The following is a 13,371-nucleotide window of genomic DNA, read 5'->3' as shown; positions in this document are numbered from 1 at the left end:
TAAGAGTTCCATGGCCAGATGTGATGGGTCAACGCAGATTCCCTTTTCGTGTATCCTGGGAAGCATGTAAAAGGTCCCTGGGGTGAATTTGTGGGGGATGAGGGTGTAGACTCTCTTTTGGAGTTGTTTGGGGAAGGAATTGATGATACCCTTAAATTCTTGAGTGAACTGTGGTGTGGGGTCGTCTTTACGTTCTTTATAGTACGTGATGTCAGACAGTTGTTGGTTGGCCTCATTGACATAGTCATCATGGCTGAGGACTATGACAGTGTCTCATTGTTTGCTGGTTTGATCATTATTTGATGGCTGGATTTCAGGGACTGTATAGTTGTCCACTTGGCAGTGGAGAGATTGTGGTGGATGTGATGTTTGTTAAGGATGTCACTGTTTATTTTTTTCCTGAAGCAATCAATGTAATGTTCAAGTGTCAGGTTTTGTCCACTAGTTGGTGTCCAGTCAGATGATTCATTTTTCTTATGACTTAGGCCTGGTCCACACTAACCCCCCACTTCGGACTAAGGTACGCAAATTCAGTTACGTTAATAACGTAGCTGAATTCGAAGTACCTTAGTCCGAACTTACCGCGGGTCCAGACGCGGCAGGCAGGCTCCCCCGTCGATGCCGCATACTCCTCTCGCCGAGCTGGAGTACCGGCGTCGACGGCGAGCACTTCCGGGATCGATCCGGGATCGATTTATCGCGTCTAGACAAGACGCAATAAATCGATCCCAGAAGATCGATTGCCTGCCGCCGAACCAGGAAGTAAGTGTAGACGTACCCTTAGTGGGGACATGGTAGTTGTGGGCGGTGGTGTCTTTCTTGTGAAAGAATTCTTTGAGGCAGGGTTGGAGAAAGAATTCTTTTAGTTCTCCACATTACTATGGTATCAGGTTCTATGGTGGGGGAGAAATTCAATCCTTTGGAAAATACAAATAATTCAGCTCTGGTTAGGGGTGGTCTTAATAGGTTGATTATATTGGGGTGTCGTGTAGAATCCATGTGGTGGGTCCTGGTGTCATGGTTTCTCCCAGAGGTGGTGTTTTGTAGGTTGCGGAGTTGTAGTTAATTCCACTTTTTGCTTTTATTAACTCACATTGACTTAGGGAGGAGCACTGCCATCCTGAATGAAAGCTAGCCAAAAGACCACTGGCAAATGGCGATGGATGAAGGTGAGAGGATGTGCCTAGGAGGTACAGCCTCCTCTAGCTCTATCTCCCTACCTCTAATTCTAGGCCAAACACCGGATCACAACTGTGTCCCTCGTGGCAAGATGAGCCAGGAACCATTTGAGACAGTCCCACCATGACTATCATAGTAGCCATGATATTCTGAGCAGATCCAAGACTAAATGTCATCTTTGTGGACAATGAAGTCACCAAACACAGTTAACTCAAAGAGCTAAGTATGCACAACTCGGGGGAGATGTTCTAGGAGTTTTAATGTAAAAACCAAGGATGGGAGAGAATTTACAAACACCACACATTCAGGATGAATATCAGAAATAAATAAATAAATAAAAACTTACTGGCAGAGACATATATTAGGCCACGTAATAGTCTTCCAATGAAAATGATGGAAATCCTATCATTTGGGACATTTAAAACTAGATTGGTAAACATGAACTAGATTTCCCTTTGTAAGGAAAGGATCCTCCACCATTTAAGCCAACAGGAGTTTTGACATTGACTTCAATAAGAGTAGGATCAGGCCCTAACTTCCTGATTCTATGCTGCTAATAAACAAAATACTGTAATAATACCCTGACACTGGGAGGCAGTGAGATCTACTGGACAGGGTGCTGGGGCTGGAACTCAGGAGGCCTAGGGTCTATTCCCAGGTCTTTTCCTGTCCTGCTGGATAACCTGAGGCACATCACTTTGCCTCTCTGTGCCTTAGTTTCCCTACCTGTCGTGTGAATAATGATACTGAACTGCTGTCTGAAGTGCTCTGAGATCTATGGATGAAAAGGGCTATGTCAGAGCTAGATATTCAAAAGGAGGAGAAGACAGCACGCCAAATTGATTATAAAAACATATCCCACTCTCCCAAATCTCATTACGCAACAGCCATGCTTCCAGTGGCACATAAGGCAAAGGCCAATGAGGAGCCCCGTGGCATACAATGCAGCTGCCTTGCACAGTACATCACAGACTCACAGCTGAACCTGTTACATGACCCATGGGAACAAACATTCCCTGAGACCCTGGTTCGTGTTACAGTTTTGTTCTGCACTCCTAGTGCGAGCCAACTGTAGGGGGTCATTCTGAGGAGAGTGAACAGGGCAGCCTGCAAGGTCCTGGGGATCACTTTCAGCTATTAGAACACAGTTATTTTTAGACCTATTAGTTAAGGGCTGGAGCTTTCACTTCGAGCCCATAAGAACACAGAGAACACTGCGGGGGTAGAACAGAAGCATAAATTCGTATCTTCAAATTGCTTTTGAGGATGGGATAGAGCTGACTCACAGACTTTGCAGGCGGTCGGGGCATTTGAAGGGTTAGGAATGTATGGAGGCTTTCAAGAGGAAGGAATCGCCCTGAATTTGTTCACAGGCTTTTAGGAGTAGAAAAGTATCTCTGTGTAAGAGATTAGAAAAGCAGTCACCCTCATGTAGGCTCGTGTCATTCAGATATAGTGAGCCAGGACTATAGATGTGGTGTTGTTACTAAAACATGACTTATAATTAGGGTGACCAGATATCCCGATTTTATAGGGACAGTCCCGATATTTGGGGCTTTGTCTTATACAGGTGCCTATTACCCCCCCACCCCATGTCTCGATTTTTCACAGTTGCTGTCTGGTCACAATAATAATAATTTTAATGACAACAGTAGAGAAACAGAGAGCAAGAAGGTAACTGAGAAAGGATATGATTAAGGCATTTGGACTGGGACTCAGCTCTAGGTTCAACTCTTGGGTCTGCCACTGATTTCCTGTGTTACCGTGGGCAAGTCACTTAATTTCTCAGTTTCCATCTATAAAATGGAAACAGTAATGTTTTCTCTGTATATTTAGATTGTAAGCTATTCCGGGCAGGGACTGTCTCTTATGTGTTTGGACAATGGGGCCCCAATCTCAGCTGGGGTCGCTCCATACTACTGGAATATAAATAATAATATTGTGAGCTACTCCTTTGCTGTTCATCAGACATAAAAAGGCATTCATTCAAAAACTGAAGTCAGTCCCTCCACGGCCCAATCCTGCCTTCTTTGCATACCCACAAACTCCTATCAAAGTCACTGAGAGCTGTGTGTGCAGGGTGGATAAAAATCAATGATTTTTTTTAATCATATTTTTTTTTATTTAAATCGGATTTTTTTGATAAAATGCTTTTTGAGCAAAAAACCTATCTAAAGATAGTTTTACTTAAGATGCATTATAGCTCAAAGGTATCTCATCATGGAATACGGATTATAAATTCTAATTCTATAATATGAGACAATATATTCATGTAATGTTTACGAAAAGTTTTGTAAATGAGTTCCAATAGTTCATGGATTAGGGACCCCAATTTTATGGGGTTCCACAGGTTTCTGCATAGATTTTAGGTTAATCTTTCTATCTACCCAATGGGACTCAGTGCTCAGTCTAGAAGATACCATCAGAGATGCTTAGCTTTGCATTTCTCAAACTGTGGATTTGTGTCTCCAGAGATAACATGCTTGTTAACAGCAAAATGTTTATAAATAAATGAATAATATATAGAGGTCAGAAATAACAGCCCTCAACCCTACTGTCCCTCTGCAAATTTGTGTACACACAGTCAATCCCTTACCTCTTTAAAAGTGCAAAGTTTCAAAAAGATCAATGAACAGAAGATTGTTGGGGGCGGAATAGATCTGGACAAGGAGAAGAAGTCTGGAGATAAATGTGAGAAGCAAGAGACATATGCTTGTTGTGTTAAAATATTATAGGTCTGCTGTTGAAGAAAAAAAATCCAGAATACTTAACGCTGTTGTTTTAGTTAAATAAAACGATTTAAATGTCTATCTGGTGATGTTCTCCTCCTAATACAGCATGGCAAGAAAATCCTCGCACTACTAATGATTAACCTGTTGAATTGGAGATAGTTCCCCTCCCAATGACTTCATAAATATCTGCTTCAATTACCTTTGGTAAATGAAATAACCAAACAATCATTCATTTTCTGATATAGCTGTAAAACTAATCTGAAAAGTTTTCAAAATAAATCACTGTTTAAAAATGTATATGATGAAACCTACATCTATCTCTGAGTTGTGAAGAATATGTATTAAGGTTATAACAACCAACAAGAATGCATGTAGAAAACTATGATTAAATCAAGTTGTCATAACTATAAAGGGAAGGGTAACAGCTCTCCTGTGTACAGTACTATAAAATCCCTCCTGGCCAGAGACTCCAAAATCCTTTTACCTGTAAAGGGTTAAGAAGCTCGGGTAACCTGGCTGACACCTGACCCAAAGGACCAATAAGGGGACAAGATACTTTCAAATCTTGGGGGGGGGGGAAGGCTTTTGTTTGTGCTCTTTGTTTTGGGGGGGGTTGTTCGCTCTTGGGACTGAGAGGGACCAGACATCAATCCAGGTTCTCCACATCTTTCTAAACAAGTCTCTCATATTTCAAACTTGTAAGTAAACAGCAAGGCAAGGCGTGTTAGTTTTACTTTGTTTTCTCAACTTGTAAATGTACCTTTTTCTAGAGTGTTTATCTCTGTTTGCTGTACTTTGAACCTGAGGCTAGAGGGGGGTCCTCTGAGCTCTTTAAGTTTGATTACCCTGTAAAGTTATTTTCCATCCTGATTTTACAGAGATGATTTTTACCTTTTCTTTAATTAAAAGCCTTCTTTTTTAGAACCTGATTGATTTTTCCTTGTTTTTAGATCCAAGGGGGTTGGATCTGTATTCACCAGGAGTTGGTGGGAGGAAGGAGGGGGGATGGTTAATTTCTCCTTGTTTTAAGATCCAAGGGGTTTGGATCTGTATTCACCAGGGAATTGGTGAAGGTCTCTCAAGGCTACCCAGGGAAGGGAAATTGCTTTGGGATGGTGGCAGCGGACCAGATCTAAGCTGGTAGTTAAGCTTAAAAGTTTTCATGCAGGCCCCCACATTTGTACCCTAAAGTTCAAAGTGGGGAAGCAGCCTTGACATGGTGGCAGAGCGGTGGGATCATTTTAAACCAAAAACCAGTAAGATTTTTTTTCCCTTCTAGCTGCTTGGAAAGCAGAGCTGAAGGTAGATGCATATCTTATCTCTCCTTGCCTGAAGGCAGAGGTGTTAAGTTTTTTTTAACAAGGGTCTTTGTTAAGAGAAGGGTTCAATCAATGAGCAAACAACTGGTAAAAGGAATTTACAAGCTGAATTGTTTTTTTTTCTTTTTACCTCCTCGGGAATAGCTAGTTAGAAAGTCTCTGTTACCTCAGCAGCAGCCTGAGCTGAGTGCATCCCAGTTTCAGTCAACTGCAGAGGGGTGTGGCCCAGCACAAGAAAACAGGAAAATGACTACCAAAGAAGTAGCTAACAAAATAGAACTGGCCAAACTAGAAGCAGAAGAAAATGAGAAAACACATCAGAGACTGCTTCAATTAAAAAAACTCGACAAAGAAGCTAATGAAAGAGAAGAAAAAGCCAAAGAGGAGGCCCATGAAAGAGCTATGGAGCTGAGAGAAAAAGAGATGAAGCATGAAGTGGAATTAGCACGGGCTAAGCCGGATACACCAGCCAATCCTAGCAACCCCTCTCCAGGTACCCCTTCCCATCCCAGAAAATTCCCCACCTACAAGGCAGGCGATGATACTGAGGCCTTCTTAGAAAATTTTGAAAGGGCCTGCCTTGGATACAGCATCACTACAGACCAGTACATGGTAGAGCTGAGGCCGCAGCTCAGTGGACCCTTAGCAGAGGTGGCGGCTGAAATGACTAAGGAACACATGAACAGTTATGAACTTTTTAAAAACAAGGCCAGACTCAGAATGGGGCTAACACCCGAGCATGCCCGTCGGCGGTTCAGAGCCCTAAGGTGGAAACCAGACGTGTCATTTACCCGACATGCCTACCACATTGACAAAAATTGTGATGCCTGGGTATCAGGAGCAAATGTTAAATCTCTGGAAGATCTGGTTTCCCTAGTAAAAATGGAGCAGTTTTTAGAGGGTGTTCCTGAGGAAATAGAAAGGTACATCCTAGATAGGAAGCCCAAAACTGTAACCGAGGCGGGGGAGATTGGAGCCAAATGGGTGGAGGTGGCAAAAAAGAAAAAAAACAGTAGCAGTTGGAGCGAATATCAGAAGGGGCAAGCCGAAACAAAACCTTACCACCGGGGACAACCCAAGGCCCCACCCACATCCCAAGGGAAACCCCAGACGCCTTCTCACCCCACCACACCAGTCTCCACCAACCAACATCGCCCCGGTGATACCTTAGCAGGGCGATGTTTTAAATGTAATGAACTGGGACATATAAAGGCTCACTGCCCCAAGAACCCCAACCGATTACAGTTCATTACACCACAATCACACCAAAGAACCCCAGACCCAGATGCCTCTCTCATACCCTCGGAGCGAAGGGAAACCTTGAGAGTGGGCGGAAAGAAGGTTATCGCTTGGAGGGACACTGGGGCACAAGTGTCAACTATCCACCAATCCCTAGTGGACCCCAAACTCATCAACCCAGAGGCTCCAGTGACAATTCAACCCTTCTTGTCACAGTCTTTAACCTTGCCTACAGCCAAGTTGCATGTCCAGTACAAGGGCTGGTCAGGAATGTGGACTTTTGCAGTCTATGACAATTATCCCATCCCCATGCTGCTGGGGGAAGACTTGCCCAACCATGTGAAGCTAGCCAAGAGGGTGGGAATAGTCACCCGCAGCCAGGCTAAGCAAGCTTTCACCCCCATCCCTGTTCCTGAGCCGTCCACCAGGGCCCCGTCTGTGTTACCAGAGACCCAAACAAAGGTGGTGGAACCGGATCCCCTGCCAACGACTGCAACAGCCGTAGTGGATCCAATCCCAGAGACCCAGCCAAAGCCAGTCCCAGAACCGGAACTGGCAACGCAACCAGCACCAGAACCATTGCCAGCACTGAGTCCAGCACTTGCAAACCCGTCTACAACTCCAATGCCAGAGGGCACCAGCGAGCCTGAACTGGCAGAAGCAGCAGATAGCCCTACCCAAGAGGCTCAGCCAGAGCCTGAAATACCACATAGTGCACCAGCGGTTCACAGTCAATGGAAACAGCCCCAGCACCTGCATCGCTTCCAGAGGGGCCAAGCCCCAGTCCACAGTCCAAGGAGGAACTGATGTCTCCAGCATCAAGGGAACAGTTCCAGGCCGAGCAGGAAGCAGATGACAGCCTTCAGAAAGCTTGGGCGGCGGCACGGAGCATCCCACCACCTCTCAGCTCTTCTAACCGATCCCGGTTTGTTGTAGAACAAGGACTTTTATACAAGGAGACTCTTTCTGGTGGGCACCAGGAAGACTGGCATCCTCAAAGACAGTTGGTAGTTCCCACTAAGTATCGGGTAAAGCTCTTGAGCTTAGCCCATGATCATCCCAGTGGCCATTCTGGGGTGAACAGAACCAAAGACCGGTTGGGGAAGTCCTTCCACTGGGAGGGAATGGGCAAGGACATTGCTAATTATGTCCGGTCTTGTGAGGTGTGCCAACGAGTGGGAAAGCCCCAAGACCAGGTTAAAGCCCCTCTCCAGCCCCTACCCATAATTGAAGTCCCATTTCAGCGAGTAGCTGTGGATATTCTGGGTCCTTTTCCAAAGAAGACACCCAGAGGAAAGCAGTACATACTGACTTTCATGGATTTTGCTACCCGATGGCCGGAAGCAGTACCCTTAAGCAACACCAGGGCTAAAAGTGTGTGCCAGGCATTAGCAGACATTTTTGCCAGGGTAGGGTGGCCCTCCGACATCCTTACAGATTCGGGAACTAATTTCCTGGCAGGGACCATGAAAAACCTGTGGGAAGCTCATGGGGTGAATCACTTGGTTGCCACCCCTTATCACCATCAAACCAATGGCCTGGTGGAGAGGTTTAATGGAACTTTGGGGGCCATGATACGTAAATTCGTAAATGAACACTCCAATGATTGGGACCTAGTGTTGCAGCAGTTGCTTTTTGCCTACAGGGCTGTACCACATCCCAGTTTAGGGTTTTCACCATTTGAACTTGTGTATGGCCGCGAGGTTAAGGGGCCATTCAGTTGGTGAAGCAGCAATGGGAGGGGTTTATGCCTTCTCCAGGAACTAACATTCTAGACTTTGTAAGCAACCTACAAAGCACCCTCTGACACTCTTTAGCCCTTGCTAAAGAAAACCTAAAGGATGCTCAGGAAGAGCAAAAGGCCTGGTATGATAAACATTCCAGAGAACGGTCCTTCAAAGTAGGAGACCAAGTCATGGTCTTAAAGGCGCTCCAGGCCCATAAAATGGAAGCGTCGTGGGAAGGACCATTCACGGTCCAGGAGCGCCTAGGAGCTGTTAACTATCTCATAGCCTCCCCCACCTCCAACATAAAGCCTAAGGTATACCATGTTAATTCTCTTAAGCCCTTTTATTCCAGAGAATTAAACGTTTGCCAGTTTACAGCCCAGGAAACAGATGACGCGGAGTGGCCTGAAGGTGTCTACTACGAAGGAAAAAGGAATGGTGGCGTGGAAGAGGTGAACCTCTCCGCGACCCTTGGACGTCTGCAGCGACAGCAGATCAAGGAGCTGTGCACAAGCTTTGCACCAATTTTCTCAGCCACTCCAGGACGGACTGAACGGGCATACCACTCCATTGACACAGGTAATGCTCACCCAATTAGAACCCCACCCTACCGGGAGTCACCTCATGCCCAAACTGCTATACAAAGGGAGATCCAGGACATGCTACAGATGGGTATAATCCGCCCCTCTAACAGTGCATGGGCATCTCCAGTGGTTCTAGTTCCCAAACCAGATGGGGAAATACGCTTTTGCGTGGACTACCGTAAGCTAAATGCTGTAACTCGTCCTGACAACTATCCAATGCCACGCACAGATGAGCTATTGGAGAAATTGGGACATGCCTAATTCAGCTCTACTTTAGACTTAACCAAAGGGTACTGGCAAGTACCACTAGATGAACCCGCTAAGGAAAGGTCAGCCTTCGTCACCCAGGCAGGGGTGTATGAATTCAATGTACTCCCTTTCGGGTTGCGAAATGCACCCGCCACCTTCCAAAGACTTGTAGATAGTCTCCTAGCGGGATTGGGAGAAACTGCAGTTGCCTACCTCGATGATGTGGCCATTTTTCTGATTCATGGACAGAACACCTGGAGCACCTGGAAAAAGTCTTCGAGCGCATCCGACAGGCAGGACTAACTGTTAAGGCTAAAAAGTGTCAAATAGGCCAAAACAGAGTGACGTACCTGGGGCACCAGGTGGGTCAAGGAACTATAAATCCCCTACAGGCCAAAGTGGATGCTATCCAAAAGTGGCCGGTTCCAAAGTCAAAGAAACAGGTCCAATCCTTCTTAGGCTTGGCCGGATATTATAGGCGATTTGTACCACACTACAGCCAAATCGCCGCCCCGCTGACAGACCTAACCAGAAAGAAACAGCCAAATGCAGTTCAGTGGACTGATGAGTGTCAAAAGGCCTTTCACCAGCTTAAGGCGACGCTCATGTCTGACCCTGTGCTAAGGGCCCCAGACTTTGACAAACCATTCCTAGTAACCACAGATGCATCCGAGCGGGGCGTGGGAGCAGTTTTAATGCAGGAAGGACCGGATCAAGAATTCCATCCTGTTGTGTTTCTCAGCAAAAAACTGTCTGAGAGGGAAAGCCACTGGTCAATCAGCGAAAAGGAATGCTACGCCATTGTGTACGCGCTGGAAAAGCTACGCCCATATGTTTGGGGATGGCGTTTCCAACTACAAACAGACCATGCTGCGCTACAGTGGCTTCATACCGCCAAGAGGAATAACAAAAAACTTCTTCGGTGGAGTTTAGCTCTCCAAGATTTTGATTTTCAAATACAACACATTTCAGGGGCTTCTAACAAAGTGGCTGATGCACTCTCCCGGGAAAGTTTTCCAGAATCAACTGGTTAAAAATTGTTCTTGGAATGTGGAACATATTGTTAGTTTTTATATAATCAGTAGTATGTCTAAAGGTGCATGTGTCTTATTAACTCTGTTTTCTCCTAGAGCTCCAGGAAGAAATCACAGCCAGTGTGGAACCGGCTGTCCAACACTATCTGTGATTTGGGGGGCGTGTCATAACTATAAAGGGGAAGGGTAACAGCTCTCCTGTGTACAGTACTATAAAATCCCTCCTGGCCAGAGACTCCAAAATCCTTTTACCTGTAAAGGGTTAAGAAGCTCGGGTAACCTGGCTGACACCTGACCCAAAGGACCAATAAGGGGACAAGATACTTTCAAATCTTGGGGGGGTGGGGGGAGGGGAAGGCTTTTGTTTGTGCTCTTTGTTTTGGGGGGTTGTTCGCTCTTGGGACTGAGAGGGACCAGACATCAATCCAGGTTCTCCACATCTTTCTAAACAAGTCTCTCATATTTCAAACTTGTAAGTAAACAGCCAGGCAAGGCGTGTTACTTTTACTGTGTTTTCTCAACTTGTAAATGTACCTTTTACTAGAGTGTTTATCTCTGTTTGCTGTACTTTGAACCTGAGGCTAGAGGGGGGTCCTCTGAGCTCTTTAAGTTTGATTACCCTGTAAAGTTATTTTCCATCCTGATTTTACAGAGATGATTTTTACCTTTTCTTTAATTAAAAGCCTTCTTTTTTAGAACCTGATTGATTTTTCCTTGTTTTAAAGATCCAAGGGGGTTGGATCTGTATTCACCAGGGAATTGGTGAAGGTCTCTCAAGGCTACCCAGGGAAGGGAAATTGCTTTGGGATGGTGGCAGCGGACCAGATCTAAGCTGGTAGTTAAGCTTAAAAGTTTTCATGCAGGCCCCCACATTTGTACCCTAAAGTTCAAAGTGGGGAAGCAGCCTTGACACAAGTCTTTCTGACTAGTGATTTAAATCATTATTTAAATCAATTTGATTTAAATCAAATCCACCCTATGTGTGTGTGCAAAGAAGGCAGAATTGGGCCACACACATGCATCTTATCTGGTCACTTTGGCAGTGGGCCTATTTGTTAGGTGATGGTTACCCAGGTCCACATGGGCGCTCCAGCACAATCTTCCCATTTACAACAAGCCAGAACTCAGCAGGCAAGAACGCAGAGTCACTTTTTCTTTCACGTTCTTCCCCCTCCTCCCTGTCCCATTTTCCACTGCGGCTTCATCCCATGTGGGCCGGAAGAACATGGGCTCCCCTAAGTTGCATGAACATGCAGCTCCATTGTCTGCTTCAAGCAGGATCAGCTGGTTATAACCTGTTTTTTTCCAGCTATTTTAAGGGTGTGGTGGAGGAGTTTTGTGCCTGGCATGAAAGAATGGCAATGTCTTGCCCATGCAAGTGGTTTCTTTTGTGTTGGTTTGAAGAAAGGCCAATAGCTTTAAGAGACAGCTAATCATTCTAATACCAGAGCCTTTGCTGCTCTCTAAGGAACAAATTCAGCTCCCTGCCCCTTGGCCAATGAGGACCACTAGCAGCAGAATTGGTGTGGTTCTGCTGCAGGCATAATGCTATCAAGAGTGTACATACACTCTCCGCATGGTGCCCTGTTCTACACAAGCTCCCTACTCATTAGCACTTATGGGACAGGAGGGATACAGCATAGGTGTACTGAAAAGGGGTAGGCATGCCATGGTGAAGTCCCCTCAGTGGCTACTCCAGTCACTGGACTGACACCTCCCCTTCCGATTCATGAGTGCCTAACAGTCCTCTGGCAACTACAGCAACTGTTGACCCAATCCAGCAAAATTAGGAAAGTATTTAATCTATGTTTAGATGCCTTTGATGTAATTTAGTAGCTGGAAACAAGGAGGAGTCAGCACCATGTGACCAGCCAGCTCTGCACACACTACCAGCAAGTGCTCTGTGGAACTCAGCTTGGAATCACTGACATGGAAGGCGAAACTACAAAATTTATGAGTAAAGGTCAGAGTCAGTGTGGGAGGTGGGTGGAGGTTGGACAAAAACTTAATCCGAACTCTGTCCACAATCCTGAACTCTAACCACAATCTCAGAGTAAACGTTGAACATTTCTACTACCCTGATTAGTAGTGAAAAAGTGACAACACTGACATTTTATTAAACTGCCATCATTTGGCTTCCCAGTCAACACCCTTCTGAGATGAATGGAGGCTGATCAAACCATCACAAGCTACTTCCTGTGTCCTTGGGCTCAGGAAAAGAGCACTGTATTTGTTCATGTGGGGAAGTTTATCTTTGCAACCACAAAGACAGGAACTTAGGGTGAGACTTTCAGCAGAGGTAAATCAGCAGAACTTCAGGCCCCTCTATTTTGTTAATGAGGACTTAGATCCTGCAGAAATAGATGGGGCTGCACCAGAAGTGCTAGTGTGGCATAACTACCCAGTATCAGGAAAATTTGAGCCCTGCTTAGGACGATAACCCCAATACCCCTCTTCTACCCACCTACCATGATGGTGTGATTTGGAAACTTGGCATGGACAGTTTTCACAACTTCCACAAAGTGCTCTGAATATCCATTGGCCACATCCAGGCAAATGTACTTGATAAGGGGAATGGCCTCCAGGATACTTGTCAGCTTGTCCAAATCAGCCTTCCCACTGCCTGAGCTCACTGCTACATGCTGGAGAGACAGAGAGAGAGAGAGAGAAATGATCAGCAGCTCTTAGAGATCAGACAAGTGCACAGTTCTTGCATCTGTTTCCACCCACCCTGGGAAAGCTTCCATAGAAACTATCCAGTGCTCTGCTATATAAAACCATACAGAAATAAATACCATAGCTGGACAAATCAATCAATCAGTTACCTACACTTTGTTTTGAGGCTCTTCTTCAATACAGCAATAGTGGCATATTATAAGCCCTATTTATATTTAAACTATCTACAAAATAATGTGAAATGTATAAGTGGACTCTTTCATGGGCAACCATTATCATCTGAGTTGCCCAGATCAACAAAAACACAGAACCTTAACCAGTTTGTATACTGAAAGGCAGAGTTGCAAACTTTGGGGATCCCTTAGAGAATAGGGCTCGGACCTGTCAATTCACTCAATCCTCCCTTAATCTACCTCCTCACTATGTCCTCATAGAAAAAATAACTTCCACAGCTGCTGGCTCACAGAACCTCCTGCAGAGATCCAAGGCTACAGAGACGACACTACTGCAATCACTATGCAACACAAAAATGTGCTTTCAAGCTATCTATAAGATACGTAACTTAAGTGCCAAAGTGTTCAGACAGAGTATATTCGTTTGGGCCTACCTCTACTCTAGTACTATATATGAAA

General features: G+C 45.2%; 1 protein-coding gene across 2 annotated transcripts in view; it reads right to left on the bottom strand.

The window, feature by feature from the left end:
- GMPR (guanosine monophosphate reductase) overlaps positions 1–13,371 on the bottom strand; it is a 59,889-nt gene that overhangs the window by 39,382 nt on the left and 7,136 nt on the right. For both annotated transcript variants that reach the window (XM_065398822.1, XM_065398823.1), the window contains exon 4: positions 12,532–12,705. In XM_065398822.1, coding sequence (XP_065254894.1) covers positions 12,532–12,705 — 174 coding nt within the window. The remainder of the gene's footprint in view (positions 1–12,531; positions 12,706–13,371) is intronic.

Source organism: Emys orbicularis, chromosome 2 (assembly GCF_028017835.1).
Source record: "Emys orbicularis isolate rEmyOrb1 chromosome 2, rEmyOrb1.hap1, whole genome shotgun sequence".
Classification (NCBI taxonomy): Eukaryota; Metazoa; Chordata; order Testudines; family Emydidae; genus Emys; species Emys orbicularis.
This window is presented reverse-complemented; position numbering and strand designations above follow the sequence as displayed.